Genomic DNA, 20,305 nt, shown 5'->3' with positions numbered 1-20,305 from the left:
TGGGTAGGAGGAAGGACAATGTACCCACTTGCATTCTCGGGGCAAAATCATGCATATCTGAACTCTGATTCACTGTAACACAACCATAACATTTCAAGTACATGACAGAATTTTCATCAATCAGACTTTTAAAATTTCAAGTAGAAAAAAGTAATTCCAAAATATGATGTTCAGATCAATTTAAATATTCAAAAAGTTCAGTCCCCATTCAGAAACAGATAAACAGTATATTTATTAAATGAGTTACGACAAATAAACTTTACAAATAGACAAATAATAAAAGGCTCAGTGGCTAAAATAGATGGTAAGCATCATTGAAAGAAATCAACACCATCACGGTATCTCAGTTGGCTTACACGTGTAAAAAGAAATTTTCAAAGAGCAATTTCACAGAAATGAAGCCAGTTTTTTTTTTCTTATAAACAAATCACCATTTCTTGGTTCAAAACTGACATCTGTTATGAAAATTACCGTATCACATATTTGTAAGATGACAAGGAGTAACTCATCTTCAAAGTGCAAGTAAGTCTATTTACAACCACAAAAAAGGCAATGATGAGGAGAAAAGGATTTTTAAAAAATATACAAAGATTAAAAACATTTGGGATGCAAAATTAAACAATTTTTTGGTTAGAGGATAAAAGAGAAAAAGTGATTGAATTACAGATGCTGATTTCAGCTATACATACTATATAATGGGATCCAAGATCTTTAACAGCTTGCTTGCATTTTTTTCTACTTACATAATGCTCTGGAAATTTCTGGTAGAAATTACAGTGTCTCAAAGAGAGAAATACACACTAAGCATGTCTTGCTACTACTTCATGGATGTCATAAGACCCGTTTATGGATTAGAGTTGGTGTAAAAAGCCATTGCCTTGAGTTGAAAAATGAATACTGTAAAAGCTCAATACAAATCCTCCGAAGCACATGCATGTCTAAATCTTTTGGTAATTACATTCATATTTAAGCATAACCAAAATAAAAAAGAAAACTGAAAACATTTCCCTTTTCTCTATTCCCTATGCCTTGTAGGCTCTCCAGTTGACAGGGTCAATTTTTAGAGTTGAAGGGGTTCTTCGAGATAGTCTAGTCCACCACCCTCATTTGGAGTAAAGGATTTTCCCAAGGTCAGGCAGCACGTTAATGGCAAAACCAAGACTAGAAACTAGGTCTTGACTCCCAGCTTTGTATGCTTTCCAGCATATCACGCTACCTCTTTCTACAGTATGATTTGCTATAAATACCGGATGAATAAATGTACAATTACAAATGCTGACAGAGCCAATGTATTTCTAAGACTTGCAGAGGATTACTGCAAAGGACTGATGGAGAGAAAAAGACTTTCCCTCACCCACCAAAAACATCAAGCACCATCAACTAAATGTTTCTTTGCTGGGTCAGCGCTCTCAGATGTCGTAGGAGTCCTCGTAAACTTTATGTCAGCCTGAGGATTGTATATGCGGTGAAATCTGGGCCCTAACACAATGCCAGTTCCTAAAAGGTAAAGACAGAGGTGAAAAAGGGGAGGAGAAAGACAAAAGGAAGAAACCAAGACTTAAAGATTCCAGTTGGCTTAGAGATGGGCATCCCAGCATACGGTTAACACATCTAAATATATATTTTTAGGAGCTCTTCCACTGTTTCATATAATCTGATTTTACCTAATGCGATATTTGGCCACTTAAGAATTAAAATAAATGTATCAAAGACAATGGTGGTCATGTATCTTTTAAATTGTGAGACTATGTTAGGCAAACTAAATTCTATGAAGAATATGTCAAATGGTGATTTTCTTAGTCTGGTTCTATTAGATTGCCACCAAGGAATTAAAGCGGTACCTTCATGGGGCTGTTACCATCTTGAAATTTATTCCAATTGTGGTTCAAGAGAACAGACTGATGCACCATATATGCAGAATTGAGTAAAGAAGCTGAAATTTCTTTTTAAAAAGACATTGCCATGTATTTATTTAATAAAAGGGCATATTTATTTATGTTTACAAACAAGTTTCAAAAACAAAAGGAAAACATGTATGCTTCTAATTAACCTTTTTCAAAATGCCAACAGCCCTCATGCTGTATGAAGGTTTCTAAGGATTTATTAGAAAAATCAATACAGTTCACTCACAGTTCACCAAGACATCACTGAGCTAACATGTTTAGACAAAAACAAAAAGGACTAAGGTTTTCTTGCAGTTTGATAGCTTGATTTAATCTGATTTGCCTGAAATAACAAAAGCATTTCAAGCATCTTTCCTTATGTGGTTGATGTCCCGCATTAAACAATCTACTAAATTCTGAACAAAGGTTATTAGCAAGTTTCCAAAAATTTTAAAAATTAAACAGTTGTTTCAAAACCATTAAGTAGTAAATGTATTTAAGAAACTAATTAGGACAGATGCCATAACTTCATTAGAACACCACTGCTCATGTTTTTTTTGTTTTGTTTTGTTTTTTTAAACAAAGCATTAGTGTTACCTATTTGGCTATTAGTATTAGCAATTTATCTACAATATTTAACAAGGTAAATTGTAGGCAAAAATTTAGTACAGTTTCAATAGAAACACCCCCCCCCCTTTTTTTTCCTGAAAATACAGCAGTATTTGAAGGACTAATTTTTCTCTGCATCAGTTATAAGGAAGCTTCCCATCTATGAACAGGAACAAAAAAAGTATCTACAAACCTTGTAAACAGATCTGTATCATTTATAAACATAAATAATCCAAATTATTAACAGCCAACAGCAGAAATTAAAGTATCAATTCAATGATCCAGGGCTCTTTGCTTGCCCGGCTTTCCTCCTAACTCTCTCCCATCAAGGACTGAGATCAACTACAGCTCTACAATACACTGTTCAGGACCATTCTCAGGTACCACTGATGATCCACAGGTCAACTTACGCCGAGTTACTGTTTATCTGTCAGTTCATTTCTCCCACCCCCCAAAAAGCACCCTCAGTCTGCCAGAAAGCTTTGCTTTTTTTTTAAAAAAATAAATCTACATTCGTACAAGTGTGTCTTCTGTTGAAGTCCAAAGACAAGAATACTATCTTGTCCGTCACAATATGTGAAAAGACCCAGTTTCAATTTGTTTCTTTACAATGCAGCTAGTGTGTTAACATTCAGCTTACAATCAGAGTGATGTTTCCAGACTATGTAGTGGGCTTCCTGGGGATGAAGAGGTAGCAGACTTGTTCATTTCTATGGTAAGGTGAATCCCGCTGTCAACAGCATTGTTATTTTTGTTAGGAGAGGGTGGAGGACTGGAGTTACGTTTCGTAGGAGCATCATCTTCAGCATCAGTGTCATCAATAAGGGGGATATGAGGCTCTGAATCTTCTATCCTAAACTCAGGATGTGTCATAAAGTTGTGGATCGAACTTCTTGATTCCGGTTTTTCTAACCCTTCATATAGAGAACTACGAAATGCATTCACCACTCGAATCTGTAAACATCAGAAAACACAGAAAGATGTCAGTACACTATTGGCTTAACCTAAAAATGGTTCATTTATGAGTCTGAATCCACAAACAGCTAGGTATGAGTGAATCATATTTGCATGTAATGCAGTGGAACTTGCAATACACTGTAAAAAAAATGAATATTTTAGTAGGACACTACAGAACAACAAAACCACATATTCTAAGAATTAAGGGGTATAGAATTCAAAGTAATACTAAGAAAATCTCATTGTCACTGGCTCAAAATTTAATAGCCATTTTACAGGAAAACAAAAACAAACAAAACAAAAACTTAACCATACACAAGCTTTAGCTGACTTTTTTAAATTAAAAAAATGTAATTTTTGAAAACAATTCAAATAAGTTAAACAAAGTCAAGCACAGAGGGTTACTATTTATCATGCTAGGAATTAGGGTGTCACCGACTATGAAAAAGCCAAGCAAATAGAAGCTGAATGCCACAATGAACTCACATCCACCCCACTATTCCCTTAATTAATTAAAAAAATAAAAGTAAAGACAAAACCCAAATAAATATCTATAAAATGCCATTCAACAGCTATAAATATTTGAGTATATGCCATTTGTCTATAAAGTGTTAGTGTTTTTCTCTATAATAGATTAAAACAAATCAATTTATATACTATAGTTCACTGGAAAGAACAGGTTTAAAAGAAAAAAAAAGATGCCCCTTGGATTCTTCTATGACAAATTTCCCAAGAAGAAGACACAAAGTTTTCTAGTATTTTCACTCTTCAACATATAGCGCAACAATTCACAGAAGTCTTTCTCAGAAGTCTGCTATATAGATGAAAAGAGGTTAATCAGCAATTAACTCAAACACATTACAGCACACACTGACATCAGGTCTCATTAACCGGTTCACTGTCATACAGACTTTCAAAAAAAAAAAAAAATCCAAATATTTGAGCATCTACTATAATACATCAATTCAAATATACTATTCGCTTTTGTTTTGATTCTAATGAATCCTGTTTTGTAATGAAGACATCATTTACTCACAATGTTGAAAGAGGTAACTGACATTGACATTCTAGGAAAAAAGATGTCACCAGAATCATCTCATGAGACACTGATAATGAAAAAATTTATAAATTTTTTCAAATGGACATTTGAATGTATTTTTAAAAAATCTAACAGTTTATGTCCACTTTTTTTATTGTATATATTAAAGTTACAAGTTGATGATCTGATGTACATGTAGACTGTGAAATAATCACTACAATCAAGCTAATTAACATGGCCATCACCACACAGTTAGGATTCTACTCTCTTAACAAATTTCAAGTATACAGTACAGTACTGTTACCTATAATTGTCATGCTGCACATTAGATCTCCAGAACTTACCCTGTATAACCGAAACTTTGTAACCCCTTGACTAACATCTCCCCATTTCTCCCTATCCCCAGCCCCCGGTAACCACTATTCTACTCTTTGCTTCTATGAGTTTGACTATTTTAGATTCCCACTTCTGGGAATTTATCCAAAGGAACTGAAATCAGGATCTTGAAGCTGCACCCCTATATTCACTGCAGCATTATTCACAATAGCCAAGATATGGAAACAACCTGAGTGCCTATCAACGGATGGATAAAGATGATGTGGTATATACATACAACGGAATATCATTCAGCCTTAAAAAGAAGGGAATCCTGCCATTTGCAACAACATATGCCCAGTGTTGATGAGGAAGACAGAGGCCCAGCTGAGCGAGGAAGGCCGAGGCCCAGCTGAGTGAGGAAGGCAGAGGCAGAACGTCTGGTGTGAATTCCAGCTCTGCCACTTGCTAGCTGAGGACGCCAGGCAAACAGATTTCCTCAACTACAAACTGGTAAATAACAATGGTGCCTATGTATGGGGTTGTTATGGGAGATTAGATTAGTCAGTACAAGCACAGATTTAGAACAGTGTTAGCTCACAAGTGTCAATGTCAGGGCTTCTCAAGCTTTAATGTGCACACAAAGCACTTGAGGATCTTGTTCAAGAGCAGATTCTGATTCAGTAAGGGCCTGAGATCCTGCATTTCTAACAAGCTCCCAGGCGATGCTGAAGCTACCAGACCATAATCCACACTGTGAGCAGCAAGTATCTCCTCTCCGTTGTCGTGCCACTTTATCATATGCTATTGTATAATTCTATTCTATTCATGTGTTTATACTTTAGTTCCTTCATTTGACAGGCTATTAGCAGCAAATATTTTTTTTTTTTTTTGGGTGAGAAAGACTAGCCTTGAGCTAACATCTGTTGCTAATCCTCCTCTTTTTGCTGAGGAAGACTGGTCTTGGGCTAACATCTGTGCCCATCTTCCTCTACTTTATATGTGGGACGCCTGCCACAGAATGGCTTGATAAACGGTGTGCAGGTCCATGCCCGGGATCCAAACCTATGAACCCTGGGCCACTAAAGCAGAGCACACGAACTTAACCACTACACCACTGGGCCAGCCCCAGCAAATACATTTTTAATTTCCTTTATTACTCTTGTTCTGCCTTTACTAAGACATAAAGTGTCTTACATACGGTGTGTAAACAATGCTTGCTAAATATACCATTATAATCATTCATTTAGGTGTTTTTTATCGTGCAATCCTACAATTCCCACTTTATACATGTGGACATTTAGCAGGTATCGTGACTGTCCTAATGATAAACTACACAGTTAAAGAAGCAAAAAGATAAACTCCTTACAGAAAAAAAAAAAAATCTGTTGGTGTCAGTGGCCAGTAGGCACAGAGGAGAATACAAACCGGAGGATCAGCCAGCAAACCTGACAGTGATGAGAACTGATCAAGATGACCCTGAGGTTGTTGCTTACTCGACTTGGTTGCTGGCATTTCTGTTTTGCTTTGTCTTGACCAGTCTGGATTGAGGGGGGCAGTGAAGAATCAAGGGGGAAATAAATGAAGTTCTGGAACATGTTAAATTTGGGGAGCTGCAGAGCATCCAAGTGAAAATATCCAGAGCTCAGGAGAAAGGAACAAGCTTAAGTTAGAGATCCACGCGTTAGCTAAGCTCTAAGATGGGCAGAGCGTACAGAGCAAGCAGGTGACAAAGGTAAGTGTGTGTGTACACAAAATCACACACACACACACACACACATCTGCTGCAGGTGAAATTAGATTAGATTTCTTTTCACGAAAACTTTTCAATTTTGTTAAGATTTTTTTTTTCCTGAAAGAATTTATTGTTATCTGAGAACCTCAGAGTTTGTAAGGATATGTGAGATACTTGATTGTAACCACTTTACAAATGATGAAACTGAGCAGCTGACAAGATGGGTGGCTGACTTGTGAAGTCACCCCTAACCACTGGCAAAGTGTCTCAGAACCAAGGTTTCGGGAGTGCCGATTCCCGGTTCTTTGGAAGTCAATAACAGAAGAGAACATGTGGACATGAACTTTACAGCTCACTTCCCTGGAATAAAATACTCCCTAAGATTAAGGTTAATGCTGCCTTCCGCTGACTCCACTACCCAGCCCCAAGATGACTGGGTTAGTATCAGCACAGTAGAAGGACAGCTCAGAAATGCTCCAAAGCAACACAATTTTCAAAGAACAGTTCTCCTGTTCGATACACACAATAAAGTCTATTTTAACCAGGGGCCACGGAACCAGATTCGCTTTAGTTTCTACTCACAAAGAACATAAATAAGAAAGCACTCTCGAACTAAGGCAGGACACTGAGCTAACCTACACTTGCTCTGATCTCTGTTACTTTTTATATGTAAAATTCTCACAGGACAGTAGTAATTTTGAGTAATTAAAAAGCCTAACTGTGTGCACAATACTTTAGGTAGGTAGGAAACTATTTTAATATCACAAAGAATTCAGTTTAAGCAAAAACATAAGAAGCAATCCTAACTACCCATTCCTGACAATCCAAGCCTTACATTTATTTCATCCAGTCTTTTAACAATTCCTTTAATATTTACTGAGACCTACTACTGAACAACATAATAACTCCTAGAGTTATTGAAATTAAGAAAAATTCAATAATTCTATGTCAAGAAAAGCTTTTAAAGAGTAAATTATTCAATAGAGGAAAACACTGCATGAAGCATATATGGTAAACAAAAAAAAATCAAAGTGGGGGCCAGCCCGGTGGTATAGTGGTTAAGTTCACGCATTCCGCTCTGGCGGCCTTTGCTCGCTGCTTCGGATGCTGGGTGCGGACCTACTCACCGCTCTTCAAGCCATGCTGAGGCAGCGTCCCACACAGAGGAGCTACAACTCTACAACTATGATACACAAGTACGTACTGGGGCTTTGGGGAGGAAAAAAAAATCAAAAAAAGAGGAAGACTGGCAACAGATGTTAGTGCAGGGCCAATCTTCCTTAAAAAAAAAAAAATCAAAGTGATTATCATAAAGTAATTTTAAGAAACTAAAAATGATTATCAAGATAAACAATATATTAAATTTCAGTAACAAATCAAAATAAGATCATGTACTCTGCTAAACCACCCCTTTTCCTAAATACAATTCTAACAGAAAAGAAGCAGAAAAGAATAACCATATTATTGCCCAAAACGTGTAACGCAAGGACAGCTCTAAAATATGAGACTTTTTAATCACTAGCTGATATATCTTACCTTCTACAACAGACTGCCCATTTCGGAAATTTCTCTTCATCATTACTTTTACTATGTGCACTAACTTAAAGAATTGCAATGGTAAAGCAAAAGATATTTTGCAACAAGAAAGAAAATTCTAGGTTGTTTTCCAAAGTTGGGTATTTGCATACTGAATTTTCTCGAAGTAAGACCCACCTGTGTAATGTGTAATGTTTTAATTATCTGGAATAGGGGCTGGCAAACATTTTCTGCAAAGCCAGAGAGTAAATATTTTAGGTTTTGTAAGCCATATGGTCTCTGATGCAACTTCTCAACCCTGCCTGTGTAGTGCAAAATCTACCAGAGATGATACTTAAATCAACGAGCACGGATGTGTTCCAATAAAAATTTATTTTCAAAAACAGGCAACAAGCCAGATTTGGTCCATAGGCTATAGTTTGCCAACCCTTCACCTAGAAGACCAAACTTTCTCTCAATTTCTTCTTTCCAGGAAGCCTTAACTATTAATTGAGCAAAAGAATTTACTAACAGTGAAGACTGATATTGGAATGATATATTTTATAAATAAAGAAAAACTATAGAATGTTTTCTCCAGAGATCTTTAACAGTGAAGATCTCTAAGAGTAAAGATCTGACTAATACATGAGGTAAAAAAGATGATCTCTCCAGAGATGTTTCAAGCTTAGTATAAGATGAAGTTAAAATGGATTATTATTTCTTCCATTTAGCAAAGCAAAGACTCCAAATAAGAGCCACAGAAGTCTGACATCCACAGATATTTCTAAGACTATTCTAGATTAGGGCAGGAACACAGAGAGGAAATTAAACCTCTCATTAAACACACTAACACTACTAATTAATTCTATATATTGGCTGATGTTCTGTACCACCTAAGACAAATGCTTCACCAGCAAGGTTGAAACAAACTCATGGTGACAGCCATATAATTACGGCACCTGTTAGTGTATAATGATAACTTCATGAAGAAGACATGCATCAGCCCTCGATATACCTCCTTATGCTCCAAGAACAGAGAATACAGATAAAGAAATAAACATCCCAACCCTTGATAAAGTCACAACTGCAAACCTTCCCTTGCCACTCTCTGAAACACACCTCGATTCCCCTGGCCACATGGGCCCAGCAACTCTGAGGTTTCATACATAGTTGTGCGCCAGAATAGAGCCTGGGGCAGGTGTGGATGGCTATGTCTTAAAACACCGAGTTCGTGATTGACTGGATCTTTAATATAAAGCCTGGAATACAATTATACAGAGAAATACAGCAAACCCAAGGTCCTGTGACCCTCTCCAAATGAAAAAAGTCCATTATTTAAAATTCTGCTGAAATAAAAATGAATAGAATACACACCGCCCAAGAGATAAATTCGTCTAAAAAGTTTAACAGGAAGCTAAACATAAGGAAACAATCAGACAAATCCAGAAGGAGGGTACTTTATAAGACAATTGGCCCAGATTCTTCAAAAAGTCAATGTCATGAAAAATAAAGGTGGAGAAAATGGTTCCAAGTTAAAGGATACTAAGGAGTCAAAACACACACTGTTGAGGATCCTTTCTTAGATTCTGGATCAAAAAAGCTGTAAAGGACATTTTGGGGGCAACTGGGGAAATCTGACTATGGATTGTATATTGGATAAAATGGTATCAATGTTAAATTTCTTGGATGTGATAACACAGTACGATTGTATAGGAGAATTCTTATTCTTAGGAGGTATATGCCGAAGTATCTAGACATGAAATGTCACAATACCTGCCACTTACTTTCAAATGGCTCAGAAAAAAAGTATATATTAATATACAGATAGATAAAGCAGATGACATGAAGTATTAAGAAATGGTAAACCCAGGTGAAGGGTATTCATGAATTAATCTTTCAAATTGTCTGCCAGTTTAAAATTTTCAAATCTGAAATTTTGAGGGGAGCGAGTCTTTCAGGATAAAGTCTCATTTTTGGATCCTTCTCATAGGATATAAATGGATACCTTCCACTCCAGCCTCATCCACACCTTACATTTTATTATGTTTAGTACCAAACTATGTCACTAAGGTTCACTTTCCTCAACTGGCAAATTCTATCAAGGGTCAGCGTAGGGGTCATTTCCTTCAGGTAATTTTTCCCGACTTCCTAGGGTGGGTTAAGGACTCGGTTATAATATTTTGTTTCACTGCCATGTAGACATTCCCAACGACTTGTTTGTGGCCCTTACTACACGGTCTGGAGGTTCTAGCACAGCCCTGGCATATGGTAGGCCTTCCACGAGTGTTCATGGATCCCAACCAAAGAAACCCTAATAGTAGGAGATGAAGGGATAAGGGGTAATAAGCCCTTGAGAGCCAGGAATAATGTGAAATCCATAGACACAGGGAGGGAAGGATGCAACAGACATCAGCTGCCCCAGGCACAAGGTCAGGCAACTGACATTTACCATTCATTCAGGCAGGGAGTGCCAGGGTAATTTTTAAAAGGAAGATTTCTATCTGTCCATGTCTATAAACTTAACATCCCGTCTAATGTTACAGGGTCAGTTTGTCCTTAGAGCACTTATCTGCCCTTTCTCTACATCGTGATGCCTCTGCTTATTAGCCATGGACAAGTCATTTCAACTCCAAATCAGTTTCACACCTGTAAAATGGGGATAGTTCCTGTTCTGCCTGTTTTACAGCCCCATCAAAAACAGCACATGAAAATTATTTAAGCAAACAGCAGAGAGGCCCTGAGTAAACCATCCTCCTTCAAACAGCATTGCTTTCTCCCTCAATTCATCCTCTCTCCAGCTTCCAAAGGTTCCTCTTTTCCTTAACTGGCTGAAGACCAAATGGAAAAGACAGGTCTCTGACCAAATAAAAGATTAACTTGGGTATCTCAGCTGATTTAGGGAGTAGGGGTGAGGGGTGGGTGGGTTTATATCTTTAGTGCCTCCAATATACTGAGAAACCACCACGAAATCAAGACCCTAATTCACAGTAAGGATGATATAGGTTATAAAGCTTTTAGGGAGTTTGCCATTTACTAAAAACCTGAAAGAAAATTTGTTATTCTAGTCAATTAATGGAAATTATGACATGTAATAGTTCAAAAATGAATCAACAGTACACTTTCCCTACTTCTGTGGAAAACGTAAGATAATAGAATATTTCTTACTTAAGATGCAATTTTAAATTAAATTGATTATACAAATGAAAAAAATACCCCATAAATACCACAGAACTTTAAAACTTACACAGGGACCTCTTCTAAAAAAAGAAAAAGGAAAAACAAATCCACAGTAAAACCACAAAGTCCAGGCTAAGAGGGCAAACAACAGGCTCCATACTGAGAACTTTTCTTCAGGGTGCTAACTTACTTTCCAAACTGAACAAGATAATAAGGCAATACACTAAATCCATTTTCAGCTTGAAAAATGCCATTTCTTGGTTCTGTTAGATTGATTTCAAATCACATGCGTCTGGGAACCATGCAGGAGGAACATGTTTAAAGGCATATACTCAAAAATTTATAGTCGTTTCACGAAGTCTAAGCTACAATTTTATTCCCCCATTAGCTATCCAAGTTAGCAGAGAGACAAGCCCACAGATTTCATATCTAATCTTTGGTTACAATTGCTCCACCTTTCATCTAGCCCTCTAAGAAATAAAACAACAACGACAACACTTTGAGGTCTCAATCCACTTTACGAAAAGAAAGCTTTATGAAAAGCCTGAACAATGAATTTAAACATTAAGGAGAAAATGAGAAACGTTAGGTGTGTGAAGTAGGAAATGTTAATTTCATGCACTTAGGAACACACACTCACACCCCACAGTAGTAGAAGCAGTAGAAGAGGAAAACACTACATGTGTAGGGGTAGAAATATTTGTTACATCATGATGCTGGCTGGCGATGGAGGGTTGCCGCCTTAGAGCCCCCTGAATGGAACTTCCACTCTGGAAAGCATTCACTACATCCATCTGCAAGGAATCAGAGATTGTGACAGCTTGCTCAGCAAGAGAGAGAGAGAGAACAAGAGAAAGGACCATTCCATCTATCAACATATAAAAAGTAAAGAAAAAGGCACTTTTTACAGAGCAGATAAATAGGCAAGAGTAGCATTTTGAGATGAAGTGGGGGAAAAAAGCTAGGAAAAAAGGAGCTTAGGGGCATATAGACACATTCTTTCATGATCCATTAAAACTTCCACTCATTCCAGGCACCAGTATTATTTTTCAAAAGAGTAAGTTTTGTGGGTTGGGAAGGCTAGAAAGGAAGTTCAGGAGCACATTCAAACCTCCTCCCCAGGTCCAAAAGCCCTCGGCTCCCGCTCCCATCACCTCTCCTACCTCTCTACCAGGCCCATACCTGCGTCTGGATTCTGTTCAGACCTCTAAACCACAAGATCTGGCCACGCCGCAACTCCCTTTCAGCGTGATCAATCTCTTCCACATCCTCTGCTAACTCCTCCTCAGGTATTTCTTCCTTCTGTGTCCCATGACCAGCTTCTTTTAAGAATTTTAAACGGCTAGTTGGAATTGTTGAAATAAGCTACAACACAGGGGAAAACACTTAGAAATAAATGCTATCAAGTACAATTAAACCAATCAACTTTAACATACAAGGCGTGAAAAGTTGCAACCACAGCCAACTATCTTTACCAACGAAGCCATGAGAGCCTGTCCACAAGAGGCTTTTCTTCCCTCAGAACACAAAATATTCTTCTCTTGGCTACACAAAAGATTTAAGTTTGCAGGGTAAAAAGTTTTCCTGAATGGAAATAACCTGATTACATTTTTCGTATTTTATTTAGGACATTCAAGACAGTAAATTATACAACCATGGTTTGATATATATATAGTTACTTAAACTCATATTAATAATATTTATCTCAAATAAAATAAAAATGGCAAGTGATCTTATTGAATGTAAAATAAGCTTATATTTCATTAGTGCTGTTAAGAGTTCAATGAGAAAAAACAACCAAAATTCAAAAAATCTTCAAGGTTAGATTGAAAATAGTTTGTTTATTAAATGTATTTATTTTTATAAAAATGCAACTATTTAAAATTGGGTTAATACTGATTAATAAGGACAACAAACAGGAACAGATACCCCAGAAAACATAAAGGACACAAAAAAACACCAATAAATATGTATTAACTTATAAGTGTTGGCAGCGATTCCTTAAGAAAGTCGGGCTCATCACGGGGAAAGCAGAGTCAGAATCAGAACCGCTTAGAGAACTTCTAGTCCTATCTCTTCCTCTCACAGAGGTGGAAGAGGCTCAGTGACTCGAGAAGTGACTTGTTCATGGAGTGACTAAGACCCTACGTCTCCTGACCACCCAACTCATTGCTCTTTAATATCAACAGATGACGTCCACCAAAGATAGTAACTGATGCCTGCTGGGTATGTACACTGTATCGAATCTCCTCTTCCTGAAATTAGCCAGAATTTTTTTGGGGAGGTTGTGGGTTCTGTTTTGTCTATAAGGGAACATTACGAAATAACTAGAATGGCAATCCAACAAGAAATGTGGACCAAGTATGGATCCTACTAAAAAGAAGATCTCAATTAAAGAGGTCTTCAAAATGAGTAAGAAGACAAACGTTAGAACCTAGAAACACAATTAAGAAAAAGGTGAGATAAAAGGCACATGAAGACTGAGTTAAGTTTAAGTAAAACCTGGATGTTTGGTTTGATGAATGACAATAAATTAGCTCACAACAGTTACACACCATAACATGTTAACTTTCATTTAAGAAAATGTTAGTACAGATTCTCTATCAGTTAGTTTTACAGTAATGGTAATGGACTTAAAATGAAAAATGTACACACCACTACCACCTATCTTTTAAAAAATAATGACATGACATTTGCAAGTCAGTTGCCTACAGTAAGATGAAGTCTCTCTCACTTTACAGGCATTGTATTTTATATATATACTGTTAAAGTCATTCCATCCAAACAATGAAAAATGTCATTTTGTGGCCCATTCTTCCAGATACCACTATTTTTACGGAAACATTCTCTACATGAACTGAAACTCAAGATTTTTCCCATGCTACACTTTTTTATTAAACTACACAAAAAATGATGAAAAGTCTGAAGTATATAATATTTTTCTATTTTCATAAAAATATTTATTCTGAAAATGCAAAAATAGGTCATAGAGCAAAAGATACAGATATTAGCATCCTAACCAGTCATAAATGCATCATCCTAATAACCTGTAAAACTTGTCCTAAATAAGTTAAAAAACTATGTAAGAAATTAAGTGTTTTATTGTATAGGCATAATCATAATAAACAGCAAGTGACATATTAGAACAATATTACATTTAAAAAAAACATATTCCTGAATGCCCTTTCTTGACCCATAATGATAACTACTTAGAATCAAATAACAGAATTGATTAAAGAAAATACACACTAGAAATTAAAAAAAAAAATCGCTTTAGGTTTGAACAAAAAAATGATGAGATTTTTACCTGGCCCCAGAGTAACGTTCCCATTCCTAGGAATATTGACCATAGCCACTGTTCTATTGAAAGTTCTGAACAACTGAAAGGTTTTCCACCAAACTGCACAATTATTATCTGGAGGAATAATCAAGAGTAAATTTATTTAAATCTTTTAAATTTTACAATTCATATACTTCAAAAATTACCCAAATGTGTGTCCTCTAAAACTCAAGCTGAACCACCATAAGTCTGATGGTGACATGTATTATATATGACATTTGCGTCTGAAAATAAGACAAATAATGTCCCACATATTAAATGCATGTATATTTTGTGTTTAAATTATGCTTACTAAAAATTAAAAAAAAACCAATTCTCATGATCAACTTTACACTGTTTCCATTATGACGCCAAGTAACTACCGTCCTCTGTATTTAGTAAAACTCCTTAAATAATTTATGCCTTCCCACAAAAGATAGTATACTTTTGTGGAAAAGATCATATGTCATGGAAAAGTAGACATGATACTCAATCTTTTTTGTTTTCCTTCTACATAGCTGTTCATTCCTAGTTTACATTTAGATGTTAGGACAATTATGAATGGACTCTAAGAAAAGAAAAGCAACTTGCAAAGTTCTTTGAAGTATGTGCTAACTCAGGTGAGATGTCCTCAAAATTTGTTCTCCCTTATAGAAAGAAGTCCAAAGATTTACACAAATAAAATTCGTAACACACACTTATGCTTCCTTCTTTATTTCAAAAGACCTAAAACAGTGTATATGGGAATATTAAGAGTTAACAATATTCACCCTCTTGTGTGTCTGCTAGGCCTTTGTTATGGCAGTTAGTAGCTGCCAAATATTGAAATTAAAAAAGAATCACTTCGCTTGTTATTCACATTTTTAAACTTTTTTTTTTAAGTTACGAACTCCATTCTGTGGAGCTGTACTTTAATCCAATTCAAGTGATATGTATTTGTCAATTCCACTGTTCTTCAAAGTTAACATTATTTGTACACTTGTACAGATAGATACCCAATTGGTTTGTCAGTAGCCCAATGAGTTGGATTATAACTGATTTGACAATCTCGCTTGAATTTTAATAGACATATCAAACTGGAATAATTTTCATTTGTACACCAAGAAAATAATGTGCATGAAAAAGGCTCAACATTTATTTGGATGAGTATTCTCAATCTCTCTCTCTTTTGTAATTTAAACCTTATCTTTTCTTTGGTATAATAAGGATGTGAAAAGGAGGAAATTAAAATGCTAGGGAAACAATCAATGATTAATACGATTATTTGATTTACTTTCCCAAGAAATAATAATCTTTCATTTCAGATCATAAGAAATAAAACTGTGTATTTAGTTGTCGCTGTGTCGCTGTGTATTTACTTGCACTCTCTCTCATAATGCTTCTATGATGCGAACTAATATTATTATCCTCATTTCACAGATGAGGAAATTGTGCCTTGTCAAGGTCACACAACTACTAAAGGGCAGCACCTTGATTTGACCACATGACTGACTGACTCCTAAGTTCATACTCTTAAGTACTATGTTATACTGCTTTAAGAATCTCCAAGAGGTAAGTGAACAGGCAGTATTTCCTAAACTTATCTGAGGACGTAAGAGCAACTCAAGGGACTACTACTTCGTGGAACATATTTTGAATATACTGATATTGTGTTAACTGCTACAAAGTAGAAAAGAAACTAAAAATATTTACAAAGAGTTAAGGGTTATTATGTACTTCATGATCTGTCAAAAAAAAAAAAGGTGAAGAATAAGAATCAGCTAGTAAATAAAAGAGAAAGAAATTAAATTTATACAATTTACAAGGTGGAAGCCCTTCAGGGACCTCAGATTTATAATCAAGACTCTGGCCACACTGTTTTAGAAACAAACAAAATGAGATACGTGTAAATGAAGGGGTCCTGTTTTCCTACCCAGCTGACTGTCTACAAAAGTGCTCTTCAAGGTGCTGATCCACAAGAGGATGAGGAACAGGCACCAGAGTGCAAGTGAACACACTGTCTGCATAGCTCTGCTACCACCACTACTACTAAAAACAAAGAACACACACAAAACCCCCAGATGAAATATGCAGCGTGATCTGTGAGGTTGCTGATTTACATTCTGGCAAAGGCTCCTTATCTCATTGTGTACTTGTAATAAATAGACCAGTGGCTGGTCCACAGACCATATTTTGAGCAGCACTGGCTTCTTTACAAGGCACTGAAGAATGACACCTCACATTACCTGTTTGGGATATATCAACCTTTGTTGAGAACTAAGTTACTGGATTTGTTTGATAGGCAGTTAAAATTTTTGCAATCCTCCTATGTTAAAAACAGATAAACCTAATTTTATAGCAAGTAAAAACTAAAATTTTAGCATGCCATGAATAATGATTTTTATAAAATCTAAATAAAATACGTCCAGAAACTACCTGGCAAGTAAGCAACAGTTTCCCTAAGATTTACAGAAATTGAAAGCTAAAACAGAAACAGTTTTTACAGAAATAATTAAGTTTAGGGTTTTGGGTTTCAGTATCCACAGTGCACAATGTAGAGGCTGAAGAAACTGTTTAAAACTCTTAGATTTTCATTCCAAAATAAGCATCATCACTGTCTGATTCCATTGTTGAAAAAGCTCACTTTTTAAATCTTATTGTGTTTACTGACTGCCTGGTGTGATCAGGCACCATTCACTTACCTGTTTTTATTCCAGATTCTACTATTAATAATCATTTGCATAGAAGAGTACCATGGAATCCAACACGACATAAAAACATAGGTGTAATATACAGTTATATAAAAAAAATCACCATATGCAAAGTGATCCTCAGTTTTGTTCTTAGAAAGATGTCTATAAAAATGGGAAAATTTTCAGTCCCTCCTATTTAATCTCAACCCCACTCCTCATTCCCCATTCTCTACTTCCTTTTCTGCCTTGCTTTGACAATATTACAAAATAAAAAAACGGCATGTACCAAATCAGAAGCAGTTATTCAGATTTTAAAATATTCATTTCAAAACCTTTTATTATTTAATAGTAAACTCAACTGTAGAAATATAACCGCTATTAATTGCTAGAAGCAAATGTGATCACTCTAGCTAAACTAGTAAGTGGTAAACTGTAAGATTTACCTTAAATAACATAAGAATTCTAACAGTTTTCAGGATAATGATGTAGAATGCACAATCAATCACAGTAGGGGTTGAAGCATCACAACCATAGAATCAGTGCAATGAAGGTAGTGTATGAGCCTCACATACTACTCACATGTGGAATTGCAGGCTAGGGTCAATTTTCACTTGAGTTATGATAGTTAAAACTCTTTTTTGATGTCATCAAAGCAATACACAGAAACTCCACACATTGCAGTCAAGTAATTTCTGGAACCAGCCAACTGTTTCCCTAATATTTCCCACATAATAATCAGATTTGAAACTATCTTTTATAATTACCCACCTGTACCACAAAAGTGCCTAAAACAATTGTGCAGAAGATGGCATTATTAAAGATTCCTTCAAATACATTTCTTTCACCATGAATTTTCCGGGCATTTATTTCGTTGAAAAGTTGCATCAGTACAAAGGTATTAAAAACAATAGTATAATGTTCTGAAGGAGGAGCGTGCAAAGGAGCATTTCTTCCGCTATCAATATCGAAAAACTTTTCTCCTGAAAGAATGCAAAATTACTATTTTGTAATTATCATACAAAATATTTGAACATTTTCAAGGAAGTATGCGATAATAAAACCTAGTCCCTCCTTTATTTGATCTCAAATGACAGCAAAGACAGAGCTGGGAGGGACCTGGGATTATCTAGTCCAACTATGTTCTTCACAGATGAGGAAACTGAACTACGGTGACATGCTCAAGATCACATATCTAAGTAGTGGCAGAACCAAGACAAGAGATCGGGACTCTTTGTACCTCCCCCACCACCTATCCTACAGCATTTACTAACAGCATCACTGATAAAGAGGAAAAACTGAAGACAAAACAGGAAATCAGAAAGAGAACAACTTATGTTCTTGAAAAATTTGTAATATTAAAACATCTGGGATATTAGCTTGGAACAGAAACAAGTGAAGCTTTACTAGGTGTTGAATTCTTACCAGCAAACAAGAGGGTAAAGACTACTACAAGTTGATAGAATGCATGACCCAAAATATTCTTCATCATTGTGCGCGAGATGAGAGGCTTATTTCTACCATAGGGTTTCCGCAGCAGGAGAGACTCCGTCGGGGGTTCAGTTGCCAGAGCCAGGGAAGCGAGCGTATCCATTATGAGGTTTACCCATAGCATCTGCACAGCCTTAAGTGGTGAATCCTAGAAAAGACAGGTTTCCTAATAGATATTCACAACTATTCAGGGACTCAGCAATTTTCAGGAAGTCTTTTGTATTTAAAAACTTACAGAACAGAACAGGATTACATTTTATATGAGTTAACCTAAAATATTAAGCTTCAGCTTATTTAAATATTTATGTACTTTAAAAAGGCAAGTTATACAGGTTTTTGCTTTAAAATAAACAAACTGTCCACCTACTTGAGTGATGCAGGCGCCCGTGAAGGCCACGATCACAGCCACCACGTTCACAGTCAGCTGGAACTGAAGGAATTTGGAGATGCTGTCGTACACATTTCGTCCCCACATAACTGCTTTAACAATGCTTGTAAAGTTGTCATCTGTGAGAATAATATCAGACGCCTCTTTAGCGACGTCAGTTCCAGCGATACCCTATCAAAAAAAATTCTGTGAATTAGACTGATGTTTAAAATGTAACTTTTAAATATCTGAAAGGCTCAAGTACAACTAATATTTATTATTATACTTAATAATTATTGACAAATTTACTGTAAAAGAAGGTAATATAGTTATGGTAAGATACCATCTCTCAGAAAAACATTCTATCTTAGCAGAAATCAAACATAAACAAGGAGGGGGGCTGGCCCCGTGGCTTAGCGGTTAAGTGTCCGTGCCCCGCTACTGGCCGCCCAGGTTCGGATCCCAGGTGCGTACCGACGCACCGCCTGTCTGGCCATGCTGAGATGGCGTCCCACGTAGAGCAACTAAGAAGGATGTGCAACTGTGACATACAGCTATCTACTGGGGCTTTGGGGAGAAAAAGGGAAAAAAAAGGAGGAGGATTGGCAATAGATGTCAGGGCCGGTCTTCCTCAGCAAAAAGAGGAGGATTGACATGGATGTTAGCTCAGGGCTGATCTTCCTCAAAAAGACAAAAAACAAAAAAACATAAAGAAGGAGGCATTGAAAATAAAGTTTAAATTAGGTTAAAAACAGAGTAATGGACAAAGACATTATCCCAGTTCCTTCCATAAGTCACACAAAAAGATATATTAAAAAATAAAAACTCACAAAGTTAGTGGAAAAGGAAATACTGCAAGAAAACCTTAAGGCTGGAAAGCAGACAAGCAAATGGTAAGTAACTTAGCAGACTGTAGAAAGCTGACTCCTAAGCCAGAGGTAGGGAAAGCAGGGAAATTGCCTGTTTCTGCACTACAGAACTCTCCTATGTAAGGCTCAGGACGCCGCAGCACCGGGTAGCCCTGGAAATAGGGATGCAGGTGGGAATAAAAACAGGAGGATTTCTTGAAAATCTACTGAAGAAGTACTCAGAAGGTCCAAACTAAGAATAACAACATTCATCAACAATAGGGTGGGATGGATTAATAAATTATAGATTAATAAAAATGAGTGAACTACAGCTATAAAAAACAACAGAGATGAATCTCATAAGCATAATGATGAATAAAG

At 36.3% G+C, this 20,305-nt stretch overlaps 1 protein-coding gene across 7 annotated transcripts in view; it reads right to left on the bottom strand.

Moving 5' to 3' along the window:
* Window positions 1–207: 207 nt before the first annotated feature.
* ATP2B1 (ATPase plasma membrane Ca2+ transporting 1) overlaps window positions 208–20,305 on the bottom strand; it is a 120,681-nt gene continuing 100,583 nt past the window's right edge. For all 7 annotated transcript variants that reach the window (XM_058568680.1, XM_058568682.1, XM_058568683.1 and 4 more), the window contains 6 exons: window positions 19,077–19,268; window positions 18,644–18,857; window positions 17,990–18,201; window positions 14,538–14,645; window positions 12,413–12,595; window positions 208–3,446 (listed from right to left, as the gene is read on the bottom strand). In XM_058568680.1, the coding sequence (XP_058424663.1) occupies window positions 3,135–3,446; window positions 12,413–12,595; window positions 14,538–14,645; window positions 17,990–18,201; window positions 18,644–18,857; window positions 19,077–19,268 (1,221 nt within the window). In that variant the 3' untranslated portion in view covers window positions 208–3,134. The remainder of the gene's footprint in view (window positions 3,447–12,412; window positions 12,596–14,537; window positions 14,646–17,989; window positions 18,202–18,643; window positions 18,858–19,076; window positions 19,269–20,305) is intronic.

Source organism: Diceros bicornis, chromosome 25 (genome assembly GCF_020826845.1).
Source record: "Diceros bicornis minor isolate mBicDic1 chromosome 25, mDicBic1.mat.cur, whole genome shotgun sequence".
In the NCBI taxonomy this organism is placed as follows: domain Eukaryota; kingdom Metazoa; phylum Chordata; class Mammalia; order Perissodactyla; family Rhinocerotidae; genus Diceros; species Diceros bicornis.
The sequence above is the reverse complement of the archived record's forward strand: the minus strand, read 5'-3'. Positions and strand labels throughout refer to the sequence as shown.